The 21,332-nt window shown below is 40.0% G+C and overlaps 2 protein-coding genes across 7 annotated transcripts in view; one reads left to right on the forward strand and one right to left on the reverse strand.

The window, feature by feature from the left end:
- The window catches only part of LOC117378310 (claspin-like), a 7,206-nt gene extending 447 nt beyond the window's left edge, over positions 1-6,759 (reverse strand). The window contains exons 1-9 of the mRNA XM_055225498.1: positions 6,519-6,759; positions 5,426-5,543; positions 4,456-4,850; positions 3,310-3,456; positions 2,117-2,185; positions 1,965-2,037; positions 1,773-1,875; positions 901-1,400; positions 3-54 (exon numbers count right to left, since the gene is read on the reverse strand). Of these exons, the coding sequence (XP_055081473.1) occupies positions 3-54; positions 901-1,400; positions 1,773-1,875; positions 1,965-2,037; positions 2,117-2,185; positions 3,310-3,456; positions 4,456-4,850; positions 5,426-5,543; positions 6,519-6,545 (1,484 nt within the window). The 5' untranslated portion in view covers positions 6,546-6,759. The remainder of the gene's footprint in view (positions 1-2; positions 55-900; positions 1,401-1,772; positions 1,876-1,964; positions 2,038-2,116; positions 2,186-3,309; positions 3,457-4,455; positions 4,851-5,425; positions 5,544-6,518) is intronic.
- A 1,088-nt stretch (positions 6,760-7,847) lies between these two features.
- Positions 7,848-21,332, forward strand: part of ago4 (argonaute RISC component 4) — a 47,358-nt gene continuing 33,873 nt past the window's right edge. For 4 of the 6 annotated variants that reach the window (XM_033975076.2, XM_033975078.2, XM_033975079.2 and 1 more), the window contains exon 1: positions 7,859-8,057. In XM_033975076.2, coding sequence (XP_033830967.1) covers positions 8,039-8,057 — 19 coding nt within the window. In that variant the 5' untranslated portion in view covers positions 7,859-8,038. Of the gene's footprint in view, positions 8,058-21,332 lie in introns of all 6 variants that reach the window. The other 2 variants (XM_055225533.1, XM_033975077.2) reach the window with 2 other exon arrangements.

Below are 21,332 nucleotides of genomic sequence, written 5' to 3' on the forward strand. Positions count from 1 at the left end.
GCTGCACCGGAGCTTTGACATGACGCAGGTAACGCGCCTTCAACAGCTCCACACCTGAACAGACGGCGCAGAGGGAGACCAATGATGTACAGCCATTTCAGACAAGCTGCGTGCGCTTAGCAACGCTGTCAATAAAACCTGTTGTAAACACTAGCAGGAGTGACCTTGAGGAAAGAAGGCGCCTGATTTGTCTCTTATTCATGTATTGATTTACGAACACAATAGTGAAATAAAAACACCAGGATCATGTAAAGTGGGTTAATACAAACACTTTAAGGCCAAAATGACAAGTCTGACAGCAGCAGTTACAGAGAGAAGGACCACAGTTTTACAATCGTAAAGTGAATTGGAGCCAGAAGCACCCCCATGCTCACTCCCTATTTGGAATGCGACAGCTAGCAGGTTAGCTATGTCCATTTATAAATACAGTCTATGGGAAAAAAGAAGAATTTACTTGTTTACAAAGCCCTTAAATCCCCCTTAAATCAGGAACCCCTGATTAAAAGGGCCAGCCCCTGATTTTCCCCTCATGTGATTGAGCAAAATGTGTCTTGTCCCAGTACAGAAATATTGTCTTGAGGTCTAAATAAGTCTGTTTGGTCTGCATCCAATTATAAAGTATTTTCTTGTCAGATAATCAGGAAGTATGGGTTAGCATGCTAGCTGTTGTTAGCTTTATCGTCACTGCACAACTCCACTTTGGTCTCAGAGTTGTGAAAAGTGTTTATAAACTCAACGTGGTGAATCATTAGGATGCTCTGAATGCATAAGGTAAGTGGGTACAATTTCATTTTAAACAGTTTGCAGTGGTCAAAGGTTATTCCTCAATTTTTACCACCTTAAAACATAAAAAACAGAACTGACACTTAAATAGACAATAAACATAATATAAACACTTACCAGAGTTTGGTTGAGGTGGATCCAGATGCACAAACGCTCCTTCGTCTGGACACAGTTTGACCACAGGAGGAGGCTCCAGGCCCAGCTCTCTCAACCGCGTCAGCTTATCCTTTTTGGGCTTCACTTCCACCGTCTCATCCTTCTTCCCCTCCTCCACACAAGCCTCCATCAAAACCTCCCTCTCCCCAACCAACGATATCGCATTATTTTGACTTTCGTTCGCTTCTTCCTCTGCAGTTTTAACATCTTCTTGTAAGCTCTCCGAAAGAAAAAGCATAGGTGTGGATGCTTGGTCTTCCTCCAGGCTGGCTGTGGAGGCTGTCAAGGGGGGCACTGGATGTTCTTGTGGCTGAGAGAGAGTGTCTTTTTGTGGAGAGGAGGTGGCGCTGGGCTGGGGCAGGTCTAAATTTGGGTTTGAGGGGTGAAGGTCAGTGGAGGTTTGGACTGGTTCAGATGTGGGAGGAGGAGGGTCCAACATCATGGCAGAATATTTAGTAGATCTATAAAAAGACAAAAAGTGATTATACACGAGCCCTCAATCACAGAGCATCATTGTGGTTTGGGTGGAGCCAAAGGCAAAGTGCCAGAGTTAACGAAAACAACTTAAGACTATTTTAAAGAAAATGCAGAATATTTCATTTGTGTCAATCACGAGGGAAGAAACAGAAAAAGCTCTGTGTCTTTCTCTCAACTCGGCTCGTTCTGCTGATGTGGTGCTTCGACCAATCAGGTTCAAGTATTCCTTACGTCTGACATTCCGCCTTTTCTCGGTCTCTTTCAGTGAGAGTTGTTCCAGACTGATAGATGTGTAGATATATTTACGATACAACACTGATATTTTATCTTTGAAAACACAGCCCTCATGTCCTCACTTTAGCAGAGCCATAGCTGGTCCCTCAGGTCGGGCTCTCTTCTTAAAAAACTGGTCTATGGTTTTAGGTTCAGGGATGTGGTACGGCAAACCCAGGGTGGACTCTGGAGGAAGAATATACAGTGAATATTAGTTAAGTTAAAATAAAATTATCTTACCGGTAATTTACATAAACGCACGTGTCCAGACTGACCTCTGACGAGCCTCTGGGACTCACTGTGGAGCTGCCTCATGGCGTCTTTACTCGCACGCGCTGCCTTTCGCTCCTAAAAAAACAACAGGTCAGGGATATAAACTTTAATCTAGAATTATGTTTTATTTTGTTTTATGAGAGGTTTAAGTTACCACTCTGTGGGGCTTCTCCGTTGACCCCTCCTCTTTCTCTCCCTCCACTTCATCAAGAAAACAGGATTCCTAATGGGAAAAAATACAACTGTTAACATTATAAAGTTTACAAAAAATCCATTCTTTAACATTGCCTCATCACATTTTAAAAGGGCAAGTATAGCCTTAAAATGTGCACAATATTTGTTAGCAAAACTAGGACTGATACTTTGCAAGGGTGTTCTACATGTATGTCTTTGGCAGAATGTTCAGCAGTTACTATGACACAATGCACACTTTAGCAAAGATGTTTTAAATAAAAATGTTTCAAGGTGTGTCTGAAAACTAAAAAAAAAATCTAAAATGGATTAAACAGCACATTTTGAGGATCCTGTTTGGTTTTCTACAAAAAGGTGAGAATGACTAACTGAAAAACTGTTGTCTAACGCTAGCTAGCATGTGACTGCAATGTTATTTCAGAGGGCCTTGTTCAACAGCACAAATCAGCTCAGTTGTTGTAGTTTAGATATACTGACTCTTTCTGGTCAGATTGTGTTAAAGTAAAACTCAGATTAAAGTCTAACAAAGCTTCAGACAGAGTAGTGCCTTCAGTTTGCATCACACCCCTAGGGACTTTTAAATGTATATTGCTACAGAGAACCTCATAGGGACAAGTCCAGGGGCATAACTGATAAACTAATACAAGATACCACTAATTTCACAACATTTTGAGGTCTAAAAAGAGTCTGAAGTATTTTGTTCAGAGACAGGGTGTTTAGTTGTTTACAGAGAATGTTCCATTTCTGGATGCACCAATCTGATACTAGTATGGATACTGGACATACAAATCAATGTAAGGAGACTATTTACAGGTCATAATCAGAATGTTTGAACTTTCATTTACACAAAGCTGTTCTATCGTTACTAGAGAGATAACAGCTCCATAAAACATTTGGATCAGTTCTTTCTCATTTTATTTTTGTTTAAGGGAAATAAATGCCGTTTGCTGCCGTTATTGGTCAACTGATTTAAACAGGTTTTGGTGCTGTCTTCCTACCAATGGAAGGAGGGCAAGAGCGCCATTTGCAGTCCAACTTCTCCAGGTCAGGTGTGTGAGAATAAAAAGGCCCCCTCGTCCCGGTATAAAATCCCATGGGCATGTCTGGGTCTATAAACTTGTGACACATCGCCATACACTATTCTCTTCCTCTCACCTTGTGTTTTTTGAGCTTGCTCTTGGCAGCAGCTCTGATGGCATCTAGAGACTCCTCCTCCTCGTCTTCATTGAGCCCGGTGTCAAACAGTTCCGTGTCTCCCAGAGGAAACCCACTGTCATTCAGACGGGGCTGAGATAGCGCCTCCTGTGGACAGAGGAAAAAGTTATGTTTATAGATATCAGTGATAGAAAGCTGACACAAGATGACTTTTCTTGTCCTGTCTTTGTACCTCTGATTTTTGGAACTACAGCTGTGTTTAATTAGTTCACCAACATTAACCTTTTCATACAATACAAATATGAACATTGCAAAAAAGAAACATCACCAGAGCCATTTCCACAGGAAACTTTATATACCGAGATTGAAGATGATAGATGCAATGATGACAATACGGGGATCAAATATTGACACTGAAAAATTGGCTGGATCCAAGCTGGTCATGATGATCACTACATTGACTTCAACATATGAAAGCTGGAACTGAATATTTTTTAACTATAAAGGAGTCTGTAATCTGAAGGGAGGAGCTAACTACATTGAAACTAACACACCCGTTTTGAGGTATTGAGATCATTTTTAGGAAACATGCGTTAAACACCGTAAAACACCACCAAAAACATTTCCAACCTAGTGGTTTTGTGGCACAGGGTCACCTGGACTCTAAACCTGGATCAGTATTGATTTAATGATATCGGCTGAACCGATTGGGTTGGGCTTTAATTGAATGTAATGAGACTATTTACAGGCTGATTTTGGCCTAGACCATATCTGAACTTTTATTCATACAAAGCTGTTTAGTCTGAGGTAAAGGAGAAATGACTCATTTCCTTAAACACAGTTCACTTATTACATTTAAAAAGTGCCATTTTCAGTCCCTACACTAGTATAGGTTCATATTGGTGATCAAGAGGTCCAAGTATTGATATTGTACATATTCTTACAAACAAGAGATACTGGATGTGTTGGGGGTCTTTGTACTATTTCTGGAATAAGTTACTGCAGAGACTGGGACCGCTTAGAAAAAATATGATCACCAATTGTCTGGGAATTTTTCAATATCAGACCAATCCGGATGTATGAACAGAGATGCTAGCACTGATAAATGTCTTATATAACCATCTCCTCTGTCCCAGCAGCTCTCACCTCATCCTCCTCTGTCCCTCTCTCCCTTCTCTTCTTCTTCACTTTCTCCACAGCTTTACTTCTCTTCTCCTTCTTCTCTTTGTGCCTCTGACTTTTGTCTCGTTTATTTTTGTCCTTCTTGGGTTTGGCCTCAATGCTACCCCCCTCAGTCTCCTCCTCGTCTTCGCTGTCCACAGGAGCGCGGTTGATTCTGTGCCTTTTCTTCACACTTTTCTCTTTCATTTCATCCCTCCCTCCGGTCTCCATGTTGTCCTCGTCACTCGAGGCAGAGAGCATCAGAGCTTCGGCCATTTGAACACTGGAGTCTGGAGTCTCCTCTTCACTGTCGCTGTCTCTTAAGGCCTGACGACGCGGTTTTCTGTGAGCGCCAATGTCCTCGTCCTCTTCAGAATCTGCTAAAGAGGAGAAAACATTAACATGATTTAATGAGAGCAACAGTGGGTCAGGTGGTAGGTGGTGGCCAGGTCGTCGTTGAAAATGAGAATTGGTTCTTAACCGACCTACCTGGTAAAATAAAGGTTAAATAAATAAAAAAATAAATAGTGCAATAGACAGACCGGAGTGCACTGTGCAATGGGGAGAACATGCAAACTTCACACAAAGGCCTGGGTGCCCCGGCAACTGAACCCGGAACTGTCCTGCTGTGAAGCATGAGTGTAACCACTGAGCCACAATGTCTGTGAAGGAGCAACATTTCCATGGAAACAAGCAGGAGGAGGGCCTCCTCCAGGCCAAGTAAGTTTGTGGAAATACAAGCCCGCTCACAGAAAGAACAAATGTTTCTCTGTGCAATAAAACCATTGATTTGATACAGCCAGAGGTTGGTGGTTCAATCCCAGCCTTGACCAGGGCACAGCACTATATTTGACCTGGAGCATAGTTATAGTGCTTCTTGTATTATTGTTTTTATTCTGTCCATCAGATCCTCCACACTGGCTCCTCTTTACATAGTTGACCTTTTATCACTGACCTGGCTGCTCCTGTGTTTTCTGTGTCATCTCTGGGACCATCTCTTCGGCCGGAGACCCCATCCCACTGTCAGAGTCGCTCTCAGCTACAGTCTGTGCCGCTGCAGGAACAACCTCCACCTAGAAACATCATTTATTATAGTGTTTAATTATAGTGATGAGATTTCTAACCAAAGCAAATAATCTGGGTAAATGACATGACATTATTAAGAGACCACTGTTTCTCAAACGGTGGTACATGTACCTCTGCTAGTACAGGGGCCTGTTGCGTTTTTTATCCCTTTTGTATGAATCATTATTTTATACCTATCTAATCCAAGTCTTCATTTCAGTCATGAGCCTGATAAACTATAGTGATTATAGTGGACCTCAGAAACTCATCATGATGTCATCATACTGTACTATACGAACTGTTTTTCTGCTGTAAATGCAACGCTTTTCAGCTTCTATTACAACGTAAGCTGCCATATATTTTGTTGTCAAAACGTTTTATTACATTTTAGTTCCGAGGTCTGTTCTCTTAACTCTCTGAGCGCCATTTCAACAATAGAGACCTCCAGATTGTTTCTACCAAGTCTAATACAAATGTAGTAACTTATGTCACGTTTTTACAGATAACACATAAAAATAAAAAGGAATCTAGTCTTAAAGCCACGTGTGCGTCGGTCATTTAGTGGATTAGTGTAAGAAACAAAGCTAAACAATGAGCCGAGCCACTGAAGACGACTTTATGTTCAACTTTATCTGCTACAGCCAAACACTACAATTGTTTAAAGAATAAACAACAAAATGAACGGTTTACACCATAAACATTAAGTATAAATGATTTTCCCTCAGTTTAGAGGAGATGGCCTTTATAAAATAACCAACTAAACCTAAAAAGCGCGATCACAGCCGTAGAAGTTTAGAACAGGAGGCTAGGATAAGAGCTAGCGTTGGAGCTAAAGTTAACATTATTAACGCGAACTAAAACGACAGTAACTGCAATAACTCTAATTAAAAAAAAAAAAACATGGTGTGTAAAATTGCAAAAACAAACGTGGCACAAGCGTTTGCAAGGTATCTGGATGTTTTTACTAAAGATATGTTACTTACCTGTTGTTGAGAAACCTCCAGGCTCATCTTTGTCTGCCCGATTCGCTCCGGTTTTAGCGAAAAACACACACTTTACCGGCGTTTTCCTATCTTCTTACATCCACTACAGATGTTAGGAATTAAACGTCCGTGTGGTTAATGTGATTTTAATCTCCCAAAGCGCATTCACACGATGTTTATCGGGTTATAGCTCGTCCTCCCGCCTCTTCCACAAACTAATGCAGGCTTTGAGATTTCGCGCGCCGTAACAGCTGGTGGAACCTTTTTCTCCACTGGGGTGTCAATAATCAATTTTTCGCCTTCTGATTGGTTAGTTAGCCTATTTTCGCTTTCTCATTGGTCAAAAAGATTTAAAGTATCCGCCCAATTTAGGAAGTCGTTCACAAAATACTCCATGGCAGCACAGACGGGCGGTTCTTCGGATATTCTTCGGATATTAAAAACAAAAAAAGTTATTAATAATAATAATAATAATAATAATAATAATAATAATAATAATAATAATAATAATAATAATAATAATAATAATAATAATAACGAACATATTCTTCCATCTGTTATGAAATCTACATCCCATAGACTGTATATATACATTTCTTCTTTATACAGTCTATGCTACAGTCAGAGCTTCAAGCAGAAACATAGATTAGACACCAGTCCCCAGAAGGGCTTGTAAAACTGTTTGAATTTCACAAGAAAAACAAACAAACAATGGTATTAGTTGTAAACAAAGCAATAAATACAGTGAATCTCCTAACCAGAATTGTGGTGCCACATACAGTGGTGAAAGAAGTATTCAAATTTGTTACATTAGTAAGTACAGATACCAGAAAAACAAAACAAAAAAACTTCAATAAAAGTACCATATGAAAAACTCTACTTTAAGTAAAAATATTACATTTCACCACTAGCCACATGTTTTACTATATTATTAAATGTATTTCATTACACTAAAGATATAACTAAAAACGTACTACTTATGCGTTAAGAATTCAGTTTAATTTTATCTTATTCTTGTTGCATGTTTTGAAATTATTAAACACATTTAACACCTTTCAAATATAAATTTAGATTTGAATTACTATTAAGTAATTAAAACACACACACACACACACACATTATATATATATATATATATATATATATATATATATATATATATATATATATATATATATATATATATATATATATATATATATATAGATAGATAGATAGATAGATAGATAGATAGATAGATAGATTAATTAAAATAAAAACTGTACATTACGCATGCGCAGATGGTGGGTAAACGCTTGTCCCCTGACGCATGCGCAGTTACAAATCCCCAGCCCGAGCAGCGGCAGCGGCAGAAGCACAGTTCAGTTCAGCGCAGGCGGCAGCAAGCGGCAGGCTCCCTCGCGTTTACCTTTATTTCGTTTTCTAAATAGTCCCTTTTCAGCTTCGCGATACCGCCCCCAATTTCAGCGTCGGTACGGAGCCGTCAGGCCGGGACAGAGACGGAGAGAGAGGCCTCGGCCATGGAAGCCCTCGGACCTGGTAAGAGACGCGGTACAAAGCGGTTGTGGAGGGGAGGCGATCGCTGCGCTAATGCCGCGGCTGCACGGAGGCCTCCACGGGAAAACAAACCAGGCCAAACGTGTGTTATCTGGATAATTTAGCACTACAAATGACTCATTACTTCCACTATTCACGTTTAGTCGCTTTTACGAGAAGTAGTAGCGGTTATGTTGGTTGTACAGTGACGTTTTGGCGTGTATTTCTCCAAGCACGCACTACTCCTCGCCTGGCGTTGTGCATGTGTGCGTGTGTCTGTGTGTGTGTGTGTGGGGATTTAACATCAACCTTCCCCTGCTCTCCTTCCGTGTCGTGCTCGCTTTACGATACTGTTTATTCACGCTGTGTTTACGTTTATCTAAGGATCTGCGCGCATTTTCGACGCATTTGCGAAGCCACAGCGACAAAAATGAACCGAAATCTCCAAATACGGGTCTTTAAATTTGATCTGAATTTGAACCTTCGCCATCGAGAACAGATCGTCTTGTCTCTGAACGCTGCTATTATCCACGATGACAGCGGGGCATCACGTAAACGCCACAAAAACGTAGATTATTCGCGTTAAATGGTGTAGTTTGGTCAATATTGTCGTTTGGATCGCGTTGTTTTGCCTGTGTCATGGGTCTGCGTGCGGGTCCGTGGACTGTAGTGTTTGTTGTGACCACGATGCTGTTGTGTGGAGGTTGATCAACAGCTGCACGGCCGATAACACTCCTTCCACCTGTACAGACATTTCTACCTCAAATGTCCCACTGGATATTCGCTCTTTCTGTGCAGTTAGTGGTGTTCGGTGTGATATAACTCATTGTATTGATGATGCTAGATCCGGGAACAGCACCCACACACCTGTACGTCACCCACGTTTTCCCCACGCAAAATGGGACAAAGGGCTCAGACGTGCACCTATAGGAAATTAATCATAACACTGGATCTCCGCATCTCTTCCTTTAACCCTTACATAAGCGTTGTGGCCTTATAGTTTCACATTAGCAACACGATTTTAACACAATTTACTTCTTATTAGTATCATTTTGAATACACACTTGAGGCTGGTTAATTATCTGCTTTCTGCCATGAATGTGACATCTTGCTATTTCTTTTTGTATACATTTACCTTTTTTTTTTTTTTTTTTTGGAACAAGGTGTTTTTTTTTTTTTTTTTGTTTTTTTTGTTTGGTCTTTTTAAATTAATAACTTTATTTACTAGTTGCATTGGCTGTTAATGAGCACAGTGTAACCTGTGTGCGTGTGGGTAGTGTGATTTCAAAATGGCTGCTGAATTTAAACCAATGCAATAAAGTTGTCAAAATACTGGAAATCCGTACTTAAACTAGTATCAAGGCTAGATGATCATTTGAGCAAGTACCAATACTAAAACAGGGACAGAATAGAATAGATGTATAATTATCTTGAGTTGTATCAGAACAAGTATAAGACACATAGACTAGTATACACCCATGGACCACTATGGAACCTACCTGGAGACACAGGGATTACACAGATATAAGGCCACATGGGAATAGAAAAGAAAGTACTACCATTTAATGAGGAAAATCACATTCTATTTTCTAAAGAAAGAGTGTTTTTATTGAGTCAGTTCCTTAGTATCGAAGTCAAGCTTGAAGTTTTTGTATTGTGACATCACTACTGTGTAGTGATGAACAGGCTCCAGTTGTTTGCTTTATCTGTTTTAAGTATATATTTGTTTTAAATGTAGCTAATATTTGAAGTTGCTAGTACTACATTCTCTCCCCCTTGTACAGGTGCGTGGCTCCATCTGGCCTTTTGTCACTTATGACTCATACGACCAGATCTGCGGCGATTAGAATAGCAAGTTCAAGGCACGTTGAGGAAAAAGGAAGTGTTTTCTGCTGGACTGAAAAAGATTAGAAACATAATAAAGAAATGGTGAGAATGTTATGTGGAAGTGGTGTTTACATAATTTACTTCCCAGGGGATTTTAAATGTTTCAGGAAGGATCATTTGGACAGGACTGAAATATGAAATCCTAATAATATAAAATGTTTAGTTTTGTTTACTACAACTACTATAATTCCTATAATACTATAATGCCCTCCCCTACATGTGTCATTGTAATGGTAACGTATATAATCTGGAAATCTGCTGTTTTCAGAGCTGTACTCTGTCCATACTATGCGTTTCAGAATGGTGAAGGATTAAGACCGTTGCCATAGCGATTAACAAGTTAAAACAAAATATAACTTTTGGAGCGGGAGAAAAGAAACCCATGCAGATTGTACTTTGAATTGAATAGCTAAAATAACTGATGCCATAACGTGAACATGAGGAGCACACATCACTGGACACACTGCACAGTCCCTGTACATTTGAGTAAAAACACATAGCGTCTTCCACACTGAGGATATAATATCTGATTAGCCAAATATATGAACATGCACAGTGTGTCTTCATTGAAATCACATGCGTTGCAGATCAGGCAACCTTTATGTGTAATGTATAGGCCATTTGAATATTACACATGTTGTTCATATTCTGCGCTGTGGAGATATTGTGATAAGATTTAATTTACTTCTCCATATGAAGCATCATCACTGGGTCTGTGAGAGAAGCTCTGGTTCTTTTACTGAAGTCAATGCAGTGAGCGTGAGTTTGGTACATAAAAAGACCCACACTATTACTCATTCTAAAAGCAATCAAGGCAAGTTTATTTGTATTGCACAGTTCCTACACAAAGTAATTCCAAGTCCTTTACAGAATAAAAAAGACATTAAAATCACAATCGCACATAAAATTAACATTGAAAGAGACGAGTGCAAAATGAACTGTTCAGTCTAATCACTACTCTGATTACTTTATTTTATAAGTAATCTGGTTACTGATTACTATAAGTTACTTCTTCGTCTCAAGAACAGTCTTCTAAAACCCTGAGTGGTTCAGACCGATGCCTCTGCGTTCTAGACCTGGAGTCCACACAGAGGCGGCCCACAGTCCTCCATAGACCAGTGCTTGTTTGTCAGACACAGATCGGTGAACCACAGAACATCTCAGCCCTGCTTCTGTTTATCTGCTCTACTGTTTTACCACACAAGTCTACAGATTAAACACATTTATGGAAGGGTAAAAGTAACTAGACCAAAAAGCTGTAATCCAATTGCTCAATTTTCCAATGTAACTAGTTACATTACAGCATTACAAAAAAATTATCTGATTACAATAATACTCTACTTTATAACTAGTTGCTGCTAGTTGTCTTTGTGATCTGGTCTAATTGTGTTCATTCAAATTTCAATTTGATTGCGATTAATGGATCAGCTGTAGTTGAAGTAACAGGTTGTTTTCTGGTTGTTTTCACATTTGGTACAGCAGGAGTTCAGACAAGCGTAAAGGTGATTTGGTGTATTTGGGTTTGTGGGTTAAGGCTTTGTTTTGTTTTTTTTTTTGGAGGAGCTTTTTAGCACAAGTTAAAGGAGCACTGTGTTACTTTTCTTGTGGCGGCTCACGGGCTGTTGAAGCCCCTTTTTTAACCACACACCTTTTAACAGAGCAGTAGTCACGTTTTGTGCAGCTATGTCTTTGTATTAGTGCAGAGGTTTGAATAATGTTAACAACAGTAGCTGCAGGCCAGTGCACTGACATAATGTTTAGCTGCAGCTCTGTTCTTTTATGTTGAACCATAAGTATCCTTCAGATGGAATTATATTTTGGTTTGTATCATCCCGAATTTCAAATGAAACATGAAAATGCACCAGTATTGGCATGTTAGGCACTCGTATAAAGTAATCTCTCCAACTGCTCCTTAAACCAGCCCTATTATACTTGTCTTACTCTAAAATTATAATCTCTGGCACTTGTGGATTATTATGTTGTAATTTGCACATTTTAAATCCCAATATTCATCTAAAATGATTAATAAAATAAACAAGTCTGCTGACGTCTGTGTTAGAAAACTGCGGTGCCCAGTGAGAGCTGACGTTGCTGTAAACATCATCACAACAAAGCAATGACGTTGTTATCGGCGCCCCCTATGGATAGCTGCACATCACACTAGCGAGCAGCGGGTTTTTTTTTTCATTTGTACCAAAATGACTACGCGACGCTGCCGAATCCTACAAGTATCACCATTTAAGAAAATAAAACTGGAGAAGGAAGTGTGTCCGTCACAGTGGGCAAAATGCAAAATGGCGTCTTGAAAATAAGCAATTAAAGATTACTCAAACATGAATCACTCCAAATACAACTTCTGATCTGTTAATCGTGTTGTAGTTGTTTCTTCTCACTGAGCCTCTGAATGGAACAGTTTGAAGAACAGGGCTGATTTAAGTCCCATTTATCTTATGTGGTCAGATCCCAGCGGTCAGATCCCGGTCTGCTTAAAGACGTGTGCTTCTCTTGTTTGTATTGTACGTGTGGGTCTGGTCAGTTTTGTTTTGGACATAATAGTTTCAGTGATGGTGAAAGTCTGTCTCTCTGTTGGACGTCCCGTGACCTGGGCCTCCATTTTGGGGCCTCCTTTGGTTCATCTGTCCAGAGTTTGTAAAGTAACCACATGCCCCCCTCTGCCCTGTGTGAGATACAGAGGTCCAATACTCAGAAGAGAGGGAGAGAAGGAAGGAAGGAAGGAGATGGGAGAAAAGGAAGGAAGGAGATGGGAGAAAAGGAAGGCAGGAAGGAGGGAGAGGGAGAGAAGGAAGGAGGAGGAGGGAGAGAGAGGTGGCTCTCTGCTCACTCTCTCCCTCACTTTCTCTCTCTCTCTCTCTCTCATTGACCATTTAGGCTGTTGTCTCTACCTATCTCCCTCTCTCTTATTGACCTATTAGTCTTCTCTCTCTCTACCTCTCACTCACTGTCATTGACCTGTTGGTTCTCTCTCTCTCTCTCTCTCTCACTCTCTCACTCTCTCACTCTCTCTCTCTCTCTCTCTCTCTCACTCTCTCTCATTGACCTGTTAGTCTGCTCTCTCTCTCGTTCACTCTCTCTCTCTCACTCTCTCTCATTGACCTGTTAGTCTGCTCTCTCTCTCTCTCTCTCTCGCACTCTCTCTCACTCACTCTCACTCTCTCTCATTGACCTGTTAGTCTGCTCTCTCTCACTCTCTCTCATTGACCCGTTAGTCTGCTCTCTCTCTCTATATATACCTACCTCTCTCCCATTGACCTATTGGCTCTCTCTCTCTCTCTCTCTCTCCACCTCTCTACCTACCTACCTCGCTCTCACTCTCTCTCATTGACCTGTTAGTCTGCTCTCTCTCTCTCTCACTCTCACTCTCTCATTGACCTGTTAGCCTGCTCTCTCTCTCACTCTCTCTCATTGACCTGTTAATCTGCTCTCTCTCTCACTCTCTCTCTCTATACCTACCTCTCTCCCATTGACCTATTGGCTCTCTCTCCTGTTAGTCTGCTCTCTCTCATTGACCTGTTAATCTGCTTTCTCTCTCTCGAACTCTCTCTCACTCTCTCTCATTCTCACTCTCTCTCATTGACCTGTTAGTCTCTCTCTCTCTCTCTCTCTCTGATTGACCTGTTGGTCTGCTCTCTCTCTCTCTCTCTCTCATTGACCTGTTAGTCTGCTCTCTCTCTCTCTCTCTCTCTCTCTCTCTCTCTCATTGACCTGTTAGTCTGCTCTCTCTCTCGCTCTCTCGCTCTCTCATTGACCTGTTAGTCTGCTCTCTCTCTCTCTCTCCCTCTCTCTCTCTCTCTCTCTCTCTCTCTCTCATTGACCTGTTAGTCTGCTCTCTCTCTCGCTCTCTCTCTCTCTCTCTCTCTCTCTCTCTCTCTCTCTCTCTCTCTCTCTCTCTCTCATTGACCTGTTAGTCTGCTCTCTCTCGCTCTCTCGCTCTCTCTCTCTCTCTCTCTCTCTCTCTCTCTCACACATTGACCTGTTAGTCTGCTCCATCAGCTCTGACTCATCTCTGGCCTCTGTGTTTCACATTTAATCTGCCTCCATTTAAACCAGAGCTATTCAAACTGGACTTTTCAGATCTTTAGGCCATGTTCTAGTCATTGTATTTGGAGTGATTCATGTTTGAGTAACTCTTTATTATTAGTCTGTCTACATCTCCAAAGCTCAAGATGCTCTGTTTCACCGTGTGATGTCATGAAGTGGTAGCTTTCAAGTTAACAGCTTTTACCTTTAGTTCAGTAGAGATTGGCAATTCCTGGGCTGAAATGATCCAAATGATTCTAGTGAAGGTGTTTGGAGTTTAAAAACACAGTGGAGAACTTCTTGTATTACCACATGATGACATCACAAGGTGGAACAGAGTGTTCCAGACTAAATATGCAGGGTTTTTATGTTAAACATGTGTGAATGAAACAAAACACAACTCTGTTTTTGATGAGGAAACAGCATTAGAACAAATCAGAGAATAGTGCATTATGGGACTTTTAAAATGTAAGTTATTTGAGTGCAGTGCGGTTCAGAGTTGTGGTTGTTTGTTCTGAGCTTAATAAAACTGTGCGCTGATTTCACTTCCTCTTTTCTAACATGGACTTTTGAGACCAGGCGCTCACATTGACGAGGAACACTTAGGCCAGCTCTTCAGTATTTAAACAGATGTAATGATAAAATGCAAGTAAACTGGTGATAATCAGATCCTAATCAATATTAAAACTAGTGTCGAAACTAGAGCCTCATTTTTCACAGGTATCGATACTAAAGTCCCATTGACAGAAATGAACCTTTCCTGAATATCTTTAGAATGATCTTGAGACACATAGACTAGTACACGCCCATGGACCACTATGGAACCTACCTGGACCACTGAGTACTTTTCTCTTCCCCTCCTCTATTTTTCTGTCCCTACATTCCTTTACCCTCTTTGTTTCCTCCCCCTCTCATCTTCCCTCTGTTCCTCCTCTTTCCTCTCCTCTTCTTCCCTTCTGTCTCTTTCTCTCCATTCTTTTACCTTCTTCCTATCCCACTATCTCTCCCCTTTCGCTCTCTCCTCCTCTCTCCCTCTTTCTCTCATCTCTTTCCTCTCATCTTTCCTCCTCTCCATTCCTTTACCCTCTCTACTCCTTTCTCTCTCCTTCCCCTTCCTCTCCTCTTCTTCTGAGAACAAGTATAAGACACATACACTAGTACACACCCATGGACCACTATGAACCTACTGGACACTGAGGGATCACACAGATATAAAACACATGGGAATAGTGTAATATTTAATGTGGAAAATCACAGTGTATTGTCTAAAGTGTTTTTATTATCGTGGTATCGAGATTGAGTATCGTGCCCGTTCATATTTTGGGCATGTATTCTTGGAGAACTAAATGTCCATGTGTGTCAGATGCCCTCCCTGTGTCTCCATGGGGTCTCATTCTGTGGAAAACCCTGTAGTTCAGACCTGTACAAACACGTTCTGAAATGTCCCTGTGTGTCGGTGATGCCCTTCTGTGTGTCTGATGCCCTCCCTGCTAACCCTGTAGTTCAGATCTTTGCAAACATGTTCTGAGATTGGGGCAGATGATTTTCTTCCCTTATTGATTTTAGTTGTGAAGTTAGTTATTGATTTAGAGTTGTAAAAAGTGCTTATAAACTCATCATGGTGAATCATTAGGATGCTCTAAATGAATAAGTTAAGTGAGGAACAACTATGGACCGCTGCAAACTGTTTAAAATGAACTAGTACTGTTTTTCACATTTTTAAAATGCTAAAAATCAGGAACAGACTTTTTTTTGTTTATTAATTATTATTATTTTTTCATAATGTAAAAAAAAATTTGCATACTTTTACTGGGGATGGCCGATATATATGTTTCAGTATCAGCCGATATACAGGTTCTTTGATATCAGTGTCAGGTGATATCGATGCTTGATACTAGGGCTGGGCAATTAATCAAATCAATTTAATTTGATTCATTTGAGTTTTAAAAAATTGAGATTTTGAAAAGTTGTGAAGTGGAAGATTATTATGAAATGCACATATTGTGCTGTTACTATTTATGAAACTTATAGTAACTACAGTTGCTATTAAATCTGTTTGAAAGAGCCCCATCCCCAGTCCTACTTGATACAGACAGTTCTCTCTTTATGGCTGCATTTTACATAAAAATATAGTTAAAAATTTTTTTTGACAAACGTGAAGTTTGTTTGTGATCGTTCCTTTAACCTGAGACACATGTGTGACACGTGTGGGTGTCACTCTGGATTTTAAAAGAAGAATATCAGTATCGGTAAATATCGGCCACAGCAGCACATATATTAGATATAGACATCAGCTCAGAAAAACCATATCGCTTCAACCCTTGTTTCTACCCGACGCTCTGTGTTTAAACCCTCCTGTATCTGTGGATGGAGAGTTAAAGTGCAGCTTCTTTGTCTGTGAACCTAGCACCCTGAAGCGCTCCACTTAACAACTCAAGCGCGAGAACAACCGGCCCCTCCCATCACAACAGGCTCAAACCCCGCCCTGATTCTAGTCCTGGCCTAGAACCCCGACTAGCCCTGTTGTCCTGTTTCAGAGCCTGATCTAGTCTTGGTATAAGACGCTATTCTCTTACCTCTAATGCTCCACCTTGTGATGTCGTATAGCATAATAATGCAGGAAGTGCTCCACTGTGTTTTGTAAACTCCATACACCTTCACTAGAATCATTTGGATGATTTCAACCCTGGAATTGCCAAGCTCAACTGAACTAAAGGTAAATGGTAGATTTCAGCTTAAAAACTACCACTTCATGACACCACAAGGTGGAACAGAGCATTTTGAGCTTTGGAGGGTGACGCTTACACCAGAAACGAACATTCTTGCAAAGAGGACCAAGAGTGAAGTATAGAAGAGAAGGGTTTTAATGAGTTCCACACAGGTAAAGTGAACAGTGAAGCAACGGACTCTCTGAGATGTGCATGTTGACAGCTTTTATGGTGTTTCTCAATGTATGTGTGTAAGGCGGGTCCATTTCTGGTTACACAACAAACTTTAGGCAAAGTCGAACAAGGTGACTGTTACTGAGTGAACTGACTATAACCCTTTCAGAGTGGGGGTCACACACCCCTTAGTGAGAGAGGGGCTACAGATAAGAAGTGGCCTTCACCAAAATGACCAGAACTGTTACCTTATTGTCCACATGTCCTTGTAATCCCACGCTGGTCTGCATGGTCTCTTGGTGATCCCCTATGCATCCCATATCCACTGGTGGGCACGTGTTATTTACCTTTAGCATTAGTGAATCAAGATACCAATTTGATGTAGTGCTGCACTGCTAGAAAATACCTTACAAGATGTAGACACACTAATAAAGTGTTACTCAATGTGTGAATGAAACTAAACACAACTCCAGATCTGTTTTTGAGGAGTGTTTTTGCCTATGTTGATCAATTAGTTAATTAGCACTTCCTTGCGTGTGAAAAATTTTAATTAGATTTTTTTTTCCTGAATCGTTCAGTCCTAAACTTGTAACTTTTCAATAAATTTGTTTTTTTTTTTTGCTGTAAAAGGGGCATTTTGGGGTCTGTCTTAAGTCTACACATGGGAAAACTGTGCATGGATCAGCTTTGGGGATCGTTGCGTGTTATAACGTCTAATCTCGCTCCATATGGCTCTGATTCTGTCTGTCTGACCCCCTCTTCCCCCCCGTCTGTCCCTTTCCTCCCCCCTTCTCGCCCCGTCTGCTCCATGGGGTGAGTGGGGTCTGTGTTTGGGTGGGGGGACTTTGGGGGTAATTATGGCGGTAATGGTGAGATGGAATACTAGAAAAGAGAGGACATCCCAGACAGACGTCTACATTGTTGGACTGTATGTAACATCAATAAACTGAACAAGAACACTTTGTCCCTCTATTGTCCAGATCACATGTGTCAAACTCAAGGCCCACGGGCCAAATGTGGCCCTCCACATCATTTTATGTGGCCTTCGACAGGGTAAATTAAAAAAGGTATGCTGGTCTTAAAATGTCATTTTATCAGGAGATAGTTACAGAGGCATATTTTTACATCTAGGCAAATGCGTTTACAATATTTGTAACTTGAATAAGTAATAAATACAGAAACAGTTCATTAACAAGTTAAAAAAGTTGTTACATTTTTTTTTACATCTGGCCCTTTGAGAGCAGCCCTTTTGCTAATGTGGCCCTCGGTGAAGATGGTCCACATTAGCAAAAGATATACAAATAGGTGCAGCAATATATCTGAATAGAAGTATTTTTAAAGTAAATGATCTAGACATCTGTGCTTTATACGTGAGCTCATCAAATGAAACCATAACAAAATCAATAGCTATAGACTCCGTTATCTGGGCTTGAAACACAAACTGTATATATAAGTGGACATAGCTAAGCTGCTAGCTGCTGCGTTCCAAACAGGAAGTGATCATGGGCGCACTTGCCGGCTCCATCGACTTTTCATCGAAAAACTGGCCCCCCTCTCTGTAACTGCTGCTGTCAGACTCGTCATTTTGGTCTTAAAATGTTGGTATTAAACCACTCTACATGATCCCGGGGTTTTTATTTCACTATTGTCTATAAATCAAGATCTGAATAGTAATAACCTTGAGGTAGCAGGCTTGACAGCGTTGCTATGCGCCTGCCACGTGCTAAACCAGCAGTACGGGCAGGAAGGGGCATTCCCTTCACTGGTCTTGCTCTGGATTGGCTCTTTGATTACTGTACTAGTGGTCTCAATTCCAAATATGGGGCTCCAAATTGCTATAACTGCTCTAGCCTCGATGAGCTTCATTTGGCTGGAGCTGAACACTGTGGTTGACATCACACTCACTTAGGTGAAACCACAGACTGTATAAAGACATGGACTGAGTGCTGTCGATTGCAGTGAACACTTCATAATACAGGTGCACAGCATATTGTGCAATATTTATTGTTAAATTTAAAGGCATCATTTATTTCTTTGTTTTGCCTGTTATGTTTTTGTTTTTATGTTTGGCTGTCTGAGAATTTTCAGTTTATATATCTGCATGGTGCCTTCTACAAGTCAAAGTATTGTAAAAATTACATCAGTATTGTAGAACTTAAAGGTCCTGTATCTCACAAACTGACTCTTGGGAGCTTTAAGCTCAGTCAGTTTGTGTGATACAGGACTAATGCTATTACCTCCTCAAAAACAGACCTGGAGTTGTGTTTTGGTTCATTCACACATGTTTGAGTAACTCTTTATTATTAGTTTGTCTACATCTACAAAGCTCAAAATTTTGTGTTCCACTTTGTGATGTCATGAAGTGGTAGTTTTCAAGTTAACAGCTCCTTTTACCGTTAACTCATCAGAGATTAGAAATTCCAGAAGTGAAATTATCCAAATGATTCTAGTGAAGGTGTATGGAGTTAAACACAGTGGAGCACTTCCTGTACTACCACTTCATGACTTCACAAGGTGGAGCACAGTTTTTTTTGTTTGTGATATGGCAGCTAAAGGTAGAGTTGTTCTCTCAATCTTCTAATAGTGTGCAATTGTGATTCAAAACATTGGCTTTTCAGTGGTCCAATTTTTTTCAAAATGACATCCCAAATGAGAAAGAAGGAAAAAATCGAACCCATAACTACTACAAAACTACCGTAGTGTGACATCTGACATGTTTTTTATATCAAAGAATGTTTTTTAAGCAAAAATATATAATTTAACTGAATCATGCAATTTATTTTATTATTATTTTAAAATCTTATGTTGTCTCACGGACCCAGTCTCGTATCTGTCTGGTCCCATCCCACAGTCAAAAGATGGGTCTCCCACGTCTCCTCTAATGTTAAGTGTGTGTGGTAATGGGGGAGGGGTCTGTGGTTTCTGATGGCGATGGCGATGGAGAGGGGCGGGGTTGGGGGATAATTGGAGGTCATCGCCCCCTCTGTCCCACTGTGACCCTGTGTATCCAGAGCATTCATATGGGCTTTATATGGACCATAGAACATACTGTGTGCACTCAAGCAGTGCAGAGGCAGCGTCGCGTCCCCTCCAATTTACATTCAAACGAGTAGAATACAAACGAGCATTACATCTCAATTAAAATATAACACAATGACCAGTTTGGGGTCAGATGAGTCCGTACTGCGTTTATGATTTTAGATTTGTGATTTATGTTTACAATGTGAACTTCAAACAGAATCCATTTTTATAAACACTTCCAGAAGAACTGATAAAGACACTGAAGGGCATCTGACACACAGGTTAGATGTTTGAAATTCTCGTAATTCAGAAACTGCAGATTTGGGTTTTGCTCATTTTGTTCATTCAAATTTTGATTTGATGGCGATTGATCTGGGAGCTCTAATGATGAGTTGGGCAGCAGATGGTTCTCAGAGTTCTTTGATTTTTGAATATTAGTAGATTGCCGGCTTCTTGCGTCTCAGTGAGGAAGTTGTGGGTTAGACTCCATGCATAGATAAAGGTGCTGTTTGAATATTTTATGCATTTATAGAGAGGTCTGGGTGTCTAGTTCCGGGTGTGTATGACTAACCCAGCGCTCTGTTTGATGTGGAACAGTTTAGCTGAAAATATTAGTGCTACACAGTTTGTTTCTTAATGTTGGCATCATAATATTGGCTAATGTGAAATCTGTATATCACAAGAATGCTAAGCTTCTGAATTAAAATGTAAAAAATTGTAATTGGTTTTGTCTTTTGTTTTTGTCTTTGTTTTTCATAAAGTTTCATGCTGAACCTAGTATCAAAACTAGATACTCATTTGAACAGCTGTCATAACTGAAATGTGATAGAAGTTTGACCTTTGACCTTGAATACTTGTACATTTGTTATCGTAAACTTTCAAAATCTGAATTGAGTCAAACTTTTTTTTTAAGTTTGACTGTTTAGTATTATGGCAATGCTGTGTCTAAAGGTGGGAGCTTGTTGTTAGGCCTTTCACAATAATCACTATTACTATAATGACAGAATGACAGTTTATGAAAACTGGAACTATTTTTTTATTTATCACGTGTACATTTATTTTGCACAACTTGGACATTTTGGGTAATTTTTAGGCTCTATGATCAGTTTTAAGATGTAAATATTTGCATCTGTAATGAGTCATACAAGTTCTAAATTCAAACTAATGATTAAAGTGTTTAAGATCAGATTTAAACCACAAAAACTTTGTAATGCAGATCGTGATTTTTAACAATACTGTAAATTTAGAATTAACAGAATTATTTTTTTGTGCCTGTGGCATAAATGACTTCCATTATTATCTTTTATCATCTATATTTACTTCAACGATATATATACAACTTCAAAATGTGTTATTATGAGAGGCTTGTTTGGAGAATATAGAGCCCGTTGTCAAAACTTAAAAATAAAGAACAAAAACATCTAGTGTAATCTCCTAAACATGGTCCGTT

Source organism: Periophthalmus magnuspinnatus, chromosome 11 (genome assembly GCF_009829125.3).
Source record: "Periophthalmus magnuspinnatus isolate fPerMag1 chromosome 11, fPerMag1.2.pri, whole genome shotgun sequence".
Classification (NCBI taxonomy): domain Eukaryota; kingdom Metazoa; phylum Chordata; class Actinopteri; order Gobiiformes; family Gobiidae; genus Periophthalmus; species Periophthalmus magnuspinnatus.